This window comes from Filicampus tigris, chromosome 6, assembly GCF_054856515.1.
Source record: "Filicampus tigris isolate MCC_2025a chromosome 6, RoL_Ftig_1.0, whole genome shotgun sequence".
NCBI lineage: Eukaryota > Metazoa > Chordata > Actinopteri > Syngnathiformes > Syngnathidae > Filicampus > Filicampus tigris.
This window is the reverse complement of record NC_141222.1, coordinates 25,231,623-25,244,930: the sequence shown is the minus strand read 5'-3', so window position 1 is coordinate 25,244,930 and position 13,308 is coordinate 25,231,623. Positions and strand designations below refer to the sequence as shown.

Sequence of the window (13,308 nt, the reverse complement as noted above, 5' to 3'; positions counted from 1 at the left end):
TTGAATGAGATGCCTTGGAGGCAAACTGTGGAGCGAAATCCGCCCGTAAGACCCTAAGAAGTCAATTTCCTAACTGGAGTAAAAAAAAAAAAAAAAAAAGTGGGTTGATTCCCGCAGAATACTGACAAGGCTTTAAAAGCGCACATTTACTGCCAAGGTCAATCGCGTGAATTTGCCGGTCGGCGGAAGCGTGCGTGTGCGTGCGCATGCCTGCGTCTCAGTGTGTGTGTGTGTGTGTCACCATATGAATCCATACCGTCGTAAAATGTTCATTTAAGACACACGAAAATCAATGTCGCATCTTCCTGCCCTTTGTTAGGTGCAGCATGTCTGTACGGGATGCAAGACGGGACATGTATCACACGTGCCTTTGCAAAGATGATCACGCTCACTTTTTATCCCCACTTTAAATAAACACGTTATCAGCGATGCACTTCACGCATTCACCGACAAACATTTGCAGGTCCTCTTTTACCCTAACGTTTGGAAAAAAAAAAATAGAAAAAAAAAATATAAATATGTTCCTGGGATTGAACGGCTGGACTGTGAAAAGACAAATAAATAACGTCAAAAAAATAAAAATAAAAAAGTGAATGAGTTCAAGTCGAAATCAATCCAAACATATTTTTTTCAAGAATATGTTCCCAGCAGGCCCACTAGTTGAAACACGGCATTCTGATTAATGTTGCGTTTGTGGAATATGAGTTAAGTAGTCAAATCCAGCCCTTTTTAGCCAGCTCAGGGGGCGGCCATTTTGTCACTTCTGTCCACTGAAAATGACATCACAACTGCTCAGGGCTCAGGTGACGACCAATCACGGCTCAGCTTCAGAAAACAAGTCAGCCGTGATTGGTTGTTACCTGAGCGGTTGCGATGTCATTTCCGGTCGACCTTAGTGACAAAATGGCCGCCCCCTGAGATGGCTAAAAAAACATGTGGATTAACTCTTATTCCACAAACGCAATACAGTAGTGGTCTTGTATAGAACATTTTCTTGAAAAAAATACGTTTTGGTTGACTTCCACTTTAACTGCACTGAAATATCGGGAGATTTTTTTTTATTTTTTTTTTGGACCTCAATAAGGTCACCAATCCATTTGTTCACCACTTTGGATCATCCGAATGAAGTGTCAGAGATTATGAGTGCATCATCTTACCGCGCAGAACCTCACCTCCACCCGAAACGGATCACACAAATATTTGCACGCCTCTCTGTCTCGCTGCATGACGTAAGGTGCGAAAAAAGACGCACACACTTCAACAGGCACTTAAGACACGTCGGATTTCTACCTCACGCCGCGGAAGCAGACAGTAGCTTGCAGAGAGCAAGACTGTTTATTTGGTTTGAAAGTCGCGGCGGTTAAAAGAGCAGGGCTGCTTTCATAGCCCCTCTGCTCGTGTAAAAACAGTGTCGGGATACTCTTGGTCAGTTTCGGGCGAGGAGTGTGTGTGTGTGTGTGTGTGTTTATAGCGTACGCCTGTGCGTGTGTGTGTGTAATCCAACATCTTTTTTTTTTTTTTTTTTTTTTTTTTTGTGACTTGCACAAATGGGCGGGACTTGGGAAAATATCGTAGCCTGCATGCGCCGGCGTGCGTTAAAGAACGAAGGAAATTCATTTCCAACAAAAAAGGATGACATTTGCCGCGAGTCAATAACGGCGTTTATGGCATTTTCTCTGATAATCTGCACCGCAATCAAAGAAGGGTTTGGGCCCCTTATTGCCTGGTCTGTCATTACGCGCACGCTGGGGTTGATAATGTTTCTGTTCGATTAGCATGTTCTTCCATCACCTCCTATTGTTACTGTTGCGGCTGTAAGCGGCGATGTTCTTGTGACGAAAAGGTCACGCACAGCTTGTCCACCCACCGTTGTACAATGGACCATTTGGTCAGGAAGGACAATCAGTTGGTGTGCATGTGTGTCGTGTTTGTTTACCATAGTAAGCGCCACAAATGCAAATTGTTTTCACTTTTAGCAACACCGAGATACTGACGATACTGCAATGTGTTATTCGTCACCAATACTCCCCCTTTAAAAATAATTGGAAAAATAAATGAACAATTACGTACCTGCTTCTAATTTCAAAACTAGCTATCCATCCATCCATTTGTTGTGTAAATGTGATCATATAAGGCGATCATACTGTTAATGCGGGAGTCATAACGGCCCTCCGGGGGGGACACCAGAGCTATGATGTGGCCCCCTTTGTATGTGAATTTGAATTTAACTTTGTCACTTCTGTCGACTGAAAATGACATCACAACTGCTCAGGTCACGACCAATCACGGCTGACCTGTTTTCTGAAGCTGAGCTGTGATTGGTCGTGACGAGAGCCCCGAGTAGTTGTGATGTCATTTTCAGTCGACGGAAGTGACAAAATGGCCGCCCCCTGAGAGGGCTAAAAAGGGGTGGATTAACTCTTGTTCCACAAACACGATATTAATCAGAATGCCGTGTTTCAACTAGTGGGCCTGCTGGGAAATTATTCTTGGGTTAATTTTGTCTTTTAAATGACTGATGATAATTATTGTGAGAAATCCTGAACATGATCGCTGTTGGAATGTACCTTTAGTTCCTTGTAGCTTGTTAAGTGCGCTATAGTTTTCTTGAAAGGATTTGCTGACAATGCATCCTTGTACCCACGCTGTCTCATCTGTCAATCAACACCCCTCAAGTCTGTACTGCATTTACTTTTCACTTCATGCTTTTAAGCTTGACCTATTACCGTGTAAAAGTGCCAATATTCCGCCCAATCGAGTGTCTCTTTTAAGACTTCTGAATCCCACTTAATGTTTCCAACGTTTCCGTTTGTAGCAGTAGCAGCAGGCGCACGAGGCGGACGATACCCGAGCGGCTAATTGTAAGATCGCAGACTCAAGAATGTGAGGAATGTCAGCGGGCATTAGCTGTTAGCCGATTAGCACGCCGGAGGTCGTGGAGCAGCGGCGGGGGTCAAGAGCTGGCGGCGGTGGTCGGGTGGCGGGGGCCAGCGGTGAAAGGTCAAATAGTCCGTCTGGAACGTGGCCTGGATTAGCCCGACGGCCGACGACTCAAACGCGCGGCCAGCCGCTTCGCCGGCCTTTTTTCCATCGAGCATCCAGTTTCCGTGACTCTTGTAAAGAAATGCCACTGTGATGTGTTCCTAACGTCCCACAGCAGCTGCATCCATTCTCAGCTACGCAATCTCATTCACTTGCCTTTATTTATACCCGCACGTCCCTCTGCCTATGATGATATGATCAACACCTCATTTGTTTGACTATTATAGCGTGCGCTCACTGGCACAGATTGTGGTGACGCTCTAAAAACAGTTGGGTTCAAAATAACACAATCGGGGAATCGAAAATGGACCGATCCACCACTTGGGTCAATTTGAACCAACTTTCTGGGTTGTTTTTTTTTCAGAAAACAACCCCAAAAATGGCTAGCTTTGAACAAAACAAAATTGGACTGTTTTGTACAAAACAATGCAAGAAAGTGGGTCAAATTGACCCAAAATAGTGGATCGGTCCTTTTTTGCCCCAAAATGGTGTTATTTTTAACCCAACTGTTTTAAGAGTGTACTAAATGAAGTTGTTTTTCACTTTGCTGCAAACGTATGAATCAACACAAACTGGCCACAACATTAGGTACACTTGCACAATCTATTGCAGTGATTCCCAACCAGTGAGTGCTGTGAGAGATCGTCAGGGGTGCCGCGAAAAAACATCCAGTTGAACTTCACTGGTCCCACTATTATGTATTTACTGCAAATTTATCTTTCTCTATTTAACTATGCCAGCAATGTATAGTGACAGACACGACAATTAATCTGTGTACTCTATCCACTGTTTGTATCCTTTTTGTTGGGACTTTTCACTCTAAAAGCAGTTGGGTTAAAAATAACAACATTTTGGGTCAAAAATGGACCGATCCACAAATTGGGTCAATTTGACCTAAAATGGTGTTATTCTTTAACCCAACCGTTTTTGGAGTCTAGGTACACACTCTAAAAACAGTTGGGTTTAAAATAACACAATTTTGGCTAGAATATGGACCGATCCACTTATTGGGTCAATTTGACCCACCTACTTGAGTTGTTTTGTACAAAACAACCCATTTTTTTTCGGGTTGTTTTCTGCAAAATAACCCAGAAAGTTGGGTCAAATAGACCCGAGTAGTGGATAAGTCCATTTTTGACCCCAAATTGTGTTCTTTTCAACCCAACTATTTTTAGGGAGAAGGTTCCGAAACACTGATCTATCGAGATTGCTCGTAGAACCGTACCGCATCATGCTCAAGATTGAATCTTTTTTTTTTTCCCAGGATTTTTACCACTGTCCTCAAGCTGCGTCTCAGTTAAAACGGTCAAAACGCTAACTTCTTCGAATGTCTGCCGTCATCCTCACGTCAGTCAGTCTGAGCGTGCAAAACTCTCAGGCAATCTGAGGTCACCAGTGCCCCCTAAAGGTCGTTCCGAACACTCCTCACAGTTTATCTGATGTTGGCTTTTCAGAGCCAAATAACATTTGTCTCCCTGCACAAATGCCGAAAGTGTACTAAGTTGGACCCCCCCCAACCCCCCCCCCCCCCTGGCGTGTTGTTGGGCAGGAGTGCTTTGTATGCCCCGCGGCTTTCCTACTACATTTGCCAGACGTCGTGCTATAAACAAGTGTCTCCGAGGTGGCTCGGCTTTAATAACCCTCTGCCCCCATGTCTTGTCTCCCCCCCTTTCACTCCGTCCAGTGATCTCAGCGAGAACCAGATTCAAGGGGTGCCCAGGAAAGCCTTCAGGGGAGCCGTGGAAATAAAGAATCTGTAAGTTGGCGCCACTTTGGCGAAAGCTTTGGAGACCCGTGTGTGTCCGTCCGTCTGTCTGTTTGTGTGTCTCTTTACTAATGTGCCTGTGCATCAATATTTAATTGCCTTAAATGTCAGGTGCCCTCCCGCTTGCCGTATTGACTGATCATTAATAACCCCGTGTGCGAAGGTGTGTGCGCGCGCGCGTGTTTGCGTGTGCACTGTGGGACGCAAGCGGCATTTCTGTTCTAATCTCAGTTTTGCCTCATTCAGACTTGATGAAAGATAATTGTCGGTGATTTTTGCAAGGTCGAGTCGTTTTGCGCAGCGGCCTTTTTGTAAATATGGATTGTTTGACGTCGGATCATTTTTGTTGGAATAGTCTGCAATTATAATAAGTAAATGGGCAAGAAATTGTCTGTCTGTGTGTATGTAAAGAGAGAGTGAGAGAGAGAGAGAGAGAGAGAGAGAGAGTAAAAGGCAATGCATACAAATGAAGCACCGTATAGATGAAGAAGGAGTGCGCACAAGAGGTAAAGAATTAACCGCGTGGGCAAAGAACAAAGAGCCGCGGAGACAAAAGGAGCCGCAATTTCCACTTGGCTTGACTTTGACCTGAACATACTCTCTGTGTAAGGCATATTAGCATTGAACAAAGCACAACTTGTCTTTTTGTGTGCGCTTGTGCGCAGCCAGCTGGACTACAACCACATCAGCTGTATCGAAGACGGAGCCTTCCGAGCGTTACGCGACCTGGAAGTGCTGTGAGTAACAGTTGAGCGAGAAGGCTGTAAGCGAAGCTGCAATTGAAATTCATGCCATTTAGAATGGCCCTAATGGCCTTTATTGGGAACGTATTTACAGTCGAGGCTCAAATCATCTTGTGTATGTGTTATTAGACATGATAATCGTAACTGATGTTGGAAGGTGGCACACACTGTTAAGTTATTACAGGTATTTTTTTTCTGAAAGTTCAATTTCATGTATTTATTGGTCTGACCAAGAGCAAACTTTCATCAGAGATGGCTTTATGTGTCCTCAAAAGTATTTTTGATGCCCATATGAAAAAAAATGGTCAAATTTCAGGTTTTTGAGAGTTTTTTTTATTATTTATGTTAATGGGTGAATTAAAAAAAAAACTTTGTTGTTTCAAGAAAAGACAAGTTTTTAAGATATTCTCATTCATTTTCTTCTTATGTTTGACCTGTGCAGCACGGATTTGACCACGCGTTGTAAATTTATATCGATGACCTTTCAGAAAAGAAAAAAAAAAAGCCACCTGTTGCTGAACCTAACCCCTTTATTCATAAATATTTTTAAATATATTACATATAAGATTACTGTTATATTCTTAATCTTATTTTTATTCTTATGAAAACCTGATGTGCTACAGAAAAAATGTGGGCAGATACAAAATCAGCGCGGGGGAAAAAAAAAAATCATCTAAAAAGTTGACTTCTCTGATTAAAGTATTTAGTAAGAAAAAAAAAGAAAGAAAAAAAGTTGACCAGTGTAATTTTACTGGAGGCAAATACTGTGCCCTCTCTCTGTTTAGCTCAGGGGTGCCCATGTCCGGTCCTCGAGAGCCCCGATCCAGCCCGCTTTACATGTCTCCCTGCCCCAACACACCTGATCCAAATCATTAGGATTTTTATCTGGCTTCTCAGAGCTTGCTGACGCGCTGATCATTTGAATCCGGTGTGCTGGAAGAGGGTCACATGGAAATCGGGCTGGCTAGGGCCTCTCGAGGACCCCACTCGGACACCCCCTGGTCTAGATCATGTTAGAATCATCACTTTTCATGATGCGCCATCAAATGCGACACATTGGATCAGCTGCGGCAACTTTAACAAATCGAGAGAGAGAGAGAGAGAGAGAATGAGATTGACGTTGTCCTCCCTCCTCAGCACCCTCAACAACAACAACATCAGCCGACTGTCAGTGGCCAGTTTCAACCACATGCCCAAGCTGAGGACCTTGTAAGTCACACCGCAGAGTACACAACACAAGCCCCCGAGGGAGGGGGGGGGGGCGGTGGGGGGGGGGGTGTAGATGAGTCCTCATCTCACCCGGCTTGTTTGTACAAATGATTGCTTCACCTCACCTCTCCTTCATCGTGTCCCCGCCTTTCCCCTTTTGCCGCACATCCTCAAATCCATCTAAATCCATCACCCCATCTTGCCACTTCAACACCGTCCACCGCCCCCCCCCCCGCCCCCCTCCAGTCGCCTGCACTCCAACAACCTGCAATGTGACTGCCACGTGGCCTGGCTGTCGGAGTGGCTGCGGCAGCGCCCCCGTCTGGGGCTTTACACGCAGTGCATGGCCCCGCCGCACTTGAGGGGGCACAATGTTGCAGAAGTGCAGAAGAAGGAGTTTGTCTGCACAGGTACGTTGGATAATTAGCTTTGATATCTCATTTCGTGGAGACATCACTGACGGCGACGTCATAAGCGTGCGTACAAAAGTGAATCGATCCGAACCGTGGCCGGATTACTACGATCGCCATAAATGTCCACTTTATACTTCGTGTTTCGAGCGGGATTGAATTAGAGTCAAATATAAAGTGTTACTCAAAACAACTTTGCAGATTCGATCCCCCGGCTGCCAGCAGTTTCCTCTCTGCGCATCTTGGGCTCCGGATGACGTCAATGTCGGATATTGTATCTAAACTATCCATGGGTATGAATAGAAGTGCGAATGTTTGTTTTTCGAAATAAACCGTGGGATCAAGTGGCGATCACTCCGGGCTGTACCGTCGTCACGCAAAGTCAGCTGCGATAGGCTCGAGCTCCCGCGCAAGCGTAATGAAGACAAATGCGACAGAAAACGGATGGTTGGATATACTGCAAATAATATATTGATCCGAGATATTCTGCGTGGTCGACCAAAGGAAACAGTCGAATATCCGTCTGTGGTGCAGACTATTTTCTGGCTGTATCGACTCTTCTGCCCAAAAATGTTTGCTTTGTCTTATTGTTTCTTCCTTACCGTCTGTCGCTCATCCTTATCAAGATGAAGGCAAGTATTCAACTTACCGCGCATATTGTGACTTATTGTAACCGCACACATTACACCTGTGATTGTAGAAAGCACACCTGATACAGACCGTAAGCATCTTTGCCTCAAGTTCGGTTGTTTCGCTCTTTCATTCTTAATCGCTGCCAGACATTTTTCAGAGCCTCTTTTACCCAAACGTTTGAAAAAAAAAATTGTTCCTGGGATTGAATGGCCGGACTGTGAAAAGACGAGTAAAGTCGTCAATGGCATTGAATGAGTTCATTCTGTTTGATTGAATATCCACGATGGGGATTCATTGCCAAAGCATAATGTCGACCGCGTGTCTCCGTTTAGGTTACCAGTCGTCGTCTTCGTCCTGCAGCGTGTTGCAGTGTCCTGAGTCGTGCACCTGCAGCAACAACATTGTGGACTGCAGAGGGAAGGGTCTGACCGAAATACCCACCAACCTCCCTGAAACCATTACTGAGATGTAAGACGCGCAACGCGGACACACTTCACTTTGCGTGCGGGCACAGACGACACACACGCTCGGCAACGGGGGAGAATTCTCGGACCCTTTGCTAAGGTGCCGCTCTGCGTGGCAGTGTGTCCATCTGTGGTGCACGGTTCTCGCGCACAGCTTGTCTCTCTCACTGCGGTGGCATAAAACCACACAGCTGTGAAATGAGAAATCCCGGTCATGCAGCTCTTCTCTGATTAAAGACAGTAATGACGGGATGAGCGAGAGAGAATTAAAAGCTCAATCTGAAGGACGGGGCAGATCATATCTTTATCTGAAAAGCACGGCGGCCAGATTTAAAGTGGCAGAACTTGACTCGCAACTTTGCAAACGACGGGATGGACCGCCTCAAATTTCAATGTTTTCCATTTTTGACCCATAGGCGTAATTGAAAGGGAAATAATCAGTCCCAATGTCACACTGCATCATCTGACCTTAATTTTAATACGCGGAACATTCATATTCAAGTGTTTTTATAAGAGTAAAATAATAAAACACTTACTTTGGTCTTATCGGTATCAGCGGCTACGTTAACGTTTATTTGGAATAAAAATGCTTCATGTGGACATCCCATTCGGAATATTCTGACACGATCAAGCGCATTCCGATTTTATTCCTGACGAGAGGGGTGGTTTCTGTAAATTGATAATCCGATGGGCGGGCATGAAAACACTTATTCCGAAATTTCGGAACAAACCGTCTTTACCGTGCATGAATGAATGCAACTAGATAGTTTTCCTGAAAGTGATGGTTGTCCTTTGAATTTTTCAACCTCTGTGGCATTCAGCGTGAGAGTTTTCACTTCATAGATTTTCCGTGACTCAATAATGTATAGATAAGAACATTTTTATTGGCGTTGGCCTATCTCACCCGTGCCCATAAAAAGTGTCACCGCGTTTACCTCGATGTATTCACTTATAAATCCTAACGCTCGAAATTAATTTGGGGATTTATGATCACAGATTAGGTCTGACTCGGCAAGGCTCCAAAAACGACCTATCTGTGACTTTTGGGGGGAATTAGAAAAGACTTGAAAGTTGACTTCAGAGACGTCACTGCTGTGACAAAATATGATGAGACAAATAACCTTGTCTTGTGGACAGCTGTAAAACACCCAAATCTATTTTGGCATCCCGTGACCTCGATGTGGTCTCAGACATGCCTCCAGTGATTTGAGACTGTTCAAACCGGTCTTGTACTCGTACAGAGTTATTGTTGTAATACAATACAAAATAAAAGAACGCATATTTCAGTTATGACAGGCAACCACTAATATTACAGCGCTTCGAACCTTATGCACACATTTGGCGTCTTAAAACACACCAGTGGCGTTTTGGAGCCATCGTTTTACCACTAATAGTCGGGGTGGTCAAAATGAATGGCTATGGATCTAATAACGATGATGTATGTGCCCGAAATGATGAAAATATAAGATGATTCCTTGCTTTTGCGGGATGAACTCTTGTTTCCTGGCTCCGTCTCAAAATCCGATCACAGACGCCCCCACCACCCCCCCGTACTGCACCAGAATTCCATCAAAATCCACTCCTCAAAATTGTTTCTTCCACCGAAAATATCACTTCCATAATGGAGGCGCGACGGTGCTGCGAACGCACAGCAGTGCAACGCGGTGTAGTAGAGAAGTGCAAATGGAAAACAAAACTCACTGGGAGGGAATATTTCACAGTCCAATAGTTGGCTTGCAAACGGTCGCTCTAATCACAGTGATGTGAAATGTTTTGAAAATCTGCTCCGTCATTTGAGCCCCCCACCCCCCGTATACTTTGGCAGCCATCATCAAAGGGTTTTTATCGCAAATTGTACCTCCAAAGCACCCGCCCTAATTAAGGATAGCGAAACAATTTCAATGTTAAATTATCAGCCATGAATGCCTTGTGTATTTTTGGTTCCAGACGATTGGAGCAGAACGCCATCAAGGTGATCCCAGCCGCGGCCTTCTCGTCTTATAAGAAACTGCGAAGAATGTGAGGAGATGAGCAGATGTAATAATCACACTGACCAGTATTAATGTATGCATTTTTTTAAATAAAATGTTATTTTCACTGCTCTGCTTTCTACAGAGACTTGAGTAACAATCAGATTTCAGAGTTGGCTCCCGACGCCTTCCAAGGTCTGCGATCCCTCAACTCTCTGTAAGTATTCACCGTGGTCCTTACTTAAAGTGGAAGTCAACCCAAACATATGTATTTTTTTAAATAAATGTTAAATTCAGGCCCACTAGTCCAAACACGGTATTCTGATTAATATAGCTTTTGTGGAATATGAGAAATCCACCTGTTTTTAGCTAGCTCAGGGGGCGGCCATTTTGTCACTTCTGTCGACTGAAAATGACATTGAAGTTGCTTCAGGGTTCAGGCAGCGACCAATCATGGCTCAGCTTCAGGAAACAGGTGAGATGTGAGCAACTCTGATGTCATTTTCAGTCGACAGAATTGACAAAATGGCCGCCCCCTGAGCTAGCTAAAAACGGGTGCCTTTTGCTGCTTAACTTATACCCCACAAACGCAATATTAATATGTTTGGGTTGACTTCTGCTTTAAGCAAGTGATGTGCATGTTTTTTTGGCCAATTCCAGCTGCTTCACAAACATGCACTAATAAATAGCGAAGCAAGTTTTGGATGAGTCACAAGCAATCTGATGGAACCCAGGACCAAATGTTTATATGGCCCGTCTGACAGAGGAGAGCATGACCTGGAATCGACTCGTAAATATTTGCAGTCATGGCGGGAAGACTTCTGCTCTTTGTGTCGGCGTGTCAAGTAAACCTGATCGAAGCGGACATTTGATCGCTAATCTCCGTGCGCTTTTGAAAAGAACGACCTCATCGCTGGCCCAACAGTCAGGTTTGCGTGTGAGGCCGCGCCGAGGCAGACGAGAGGGCGGAAGGCGATGCGGGCTTATTGTGTGAAGGAGTTATATTAAGATCTCGTCTCTCCACAATCAATAATTCATAAATGCTGGATTGCTGAATGGAGGCTTCTGCCACCTCATTACACTTTCACCACCCAGCCAATGAATGGGACGCCCACCTTCGTGCTGACACATCACTTACAGCACGACTCCTACATTAGGCTGCAGGACGCGTACATTGCGCGTTACGTCGATTTATATGAGCCATCGATTGTGTCTGTGCGTGTTTGTGTGTAAGTGTGCTGCGCTGTTTCCCAGACTCAGGTTTCCCGCGGCTTGCCGCTCGGCACAACGACATAAAAGACAATTGGAAACACATGTCCGTACACACGCATGCAGCATCGCAGTGACCAATAACTGCATTTGTGCGCGGGGGTATTTTGTTGAGAAAGGAGTTTGTGTTCATGACCTGTGTGTGAAGTAAGCGTAAAGAGGTTTTTTTTTTTTTTTTTACCCCCCCGATAACAGCGTACATTCCTCACGGCGTGATGGTCGGCAGATTTATGGAGGCTTTTGTTTCACCACTAAATGTACTTTATGTCTTAAATATGTTGACATGAACGGAGTGGTTGGCACGTTGTCAGAGTTGAAAATCCTTCCAATGGAAAGAAGGGAGACCCATTCTTTATCAAGGGCCTCCGTTTGCCATGTCGTCTTACCGACATGTTTTGGGTTGTGGGACAATTAATACTGTGAAGGGATCTTAGTAAAGGGGGGTTTGCAGTTTTCAAACTGCTAGCAAGATTTGAATTTAGCCTCAATTCACTCCTCAAGTCTCTGACCAAAAACAAGGCGAACTTAGCCACAATTGCTACATTGCTAGCATGATTTACTCAGGGTAAGAGTGTGGCAAAACATCAAGAAAATGGAGTTCGCAGTTTTCAAACTGCTAGCAAGATTTGAATGTAGCCTCAATTCACTCCTCAAGTCTCTGACCAAAAACAAGGCGAACTTAGCCACGATTGCTACATTGCTAGCATGATTTACTCAGGGTAAGAGTGTGGCAAAACATCAAGAAAATGGAGTTCGCCGTTTTCAAACTGCTAGCAAGATTTGAATGTTGCCTCAATTCACTCTTCAAGTCTCTGACCAAAAACAAGGCGACCTTGGCCACGACTGCTACATTGCTAGCATGATTTACTCAGGGTAAGAGTGTGGCAAAACATCAAGAAAATGGAGTTCGCCGTTTTCAAACTGCTAGCAAGATTTGAATGTTGCCTCAATTCACTCTTCAAGTCTCTGACCAAAAACAAGGCGACCTTGGCCACGACTGCTACATTGCTAGCATGATTTACTCAGGGTAATTGGCAAAACGTCAAGAAAATGGAGTTTGCAGTTTTCAAACTGCTAGAAAAGATTTGAATGTAGCCTCAATCCACTCCTCAAGTCACTGACCAAAAACAAGGCGACCTTAGCCACGATCGCTACATTGCTAGCATGCTTTACTCAGGGTAAGAGTGTGGCAAAACGTCAAGAAAATGGAGTTTGCCGTTTTCAAACCGCTACTAAGATTTGAATGTAGCCTCAATCCACTCCTCAAGTCTCTGACCAAAAACAAGGCGACCTTAGCCACGGCTACTACATTGCTAGCATGATTTACTCAGGGTAAGAGTGTGGCAAAACGTCAAGAAAATGACCATTTAACATCAATAACGTCATAATACAAACATTGTGAGTGTACATTTCACAAAGACTGAAATGACCGTTCTCAGTCCAAACAGCTTGCCATTCCTTAAAAGAACGCTATATTATGACATTTTTTTCTAATAGTCTTTCCGTCAAGTTTTCGAGAGAGCCCGAGGTGGCTGTTCATCTATGCCGACGAGAGCTTTTGCAAACTTCTACCAAAAACATCAGAGAATATAACTGAAAATATAACAAGTCTGATATGCTACGAAGGAATGCGTGTAAGTTCATTTCCCAGAAACAAACAGAGCGTTCTGGACAAGATCGTATCTCTTGTTATGATTACTTTTGGATGTGGAAAGACTAACGCATACTTGTGACGTTAAGTACTGCATAAGCAACGAAAGAAAACATTTTTCGAGACATACCAACTGATCGTTTTGTATTTTG

General features: G+C 44.3%; 1 protein-coding gene across 7 annotated transcripts in view; it reads left to right on the top strand.

The window, feature by feature from the left end:
- slit2 (slit homolog 2 (Drosophila)) overlaps window positions 1-13,308 on the top strand; it is a 101,680-nt gene that overhangs the window by 60,959 nt on the left and 27,413 nt on the right. For all 7 annotated transcript variants that reach the window (XM_086032909.1, XM_086032907.1, XM_086032914.1 and 4 more), the window contains exons 5-11: window positions 4,727-4,798; window positions 5,473-5,544; window positions 6,688-6,759; window positions 7,006-7,169; window positions 8,135-8,270; window positions 10,214-10,285; window positions 10,382-10,453. In XM_086032909.1, the coding sequence (XP_085889035.1) occupies window positions 4,727-4,798; window positions 5,473-5,544; window positions 6,688-6,759; window positions 7,006-7,169; window positions 8,135-8,270; window positions 10,214-10,285; window positions 10,382-10,453 (660 nt within the window). The remainder of the gene's footprint in view (window positions 1-4,726; window positions 4,799-5,472; window positions 5,545-6,687; window positions 6,760-7,005; window positions 7,170-8,134; window positions 8,271-10,213; window positions 10,286-10,381; window positions 10,454-13,308) is intronic.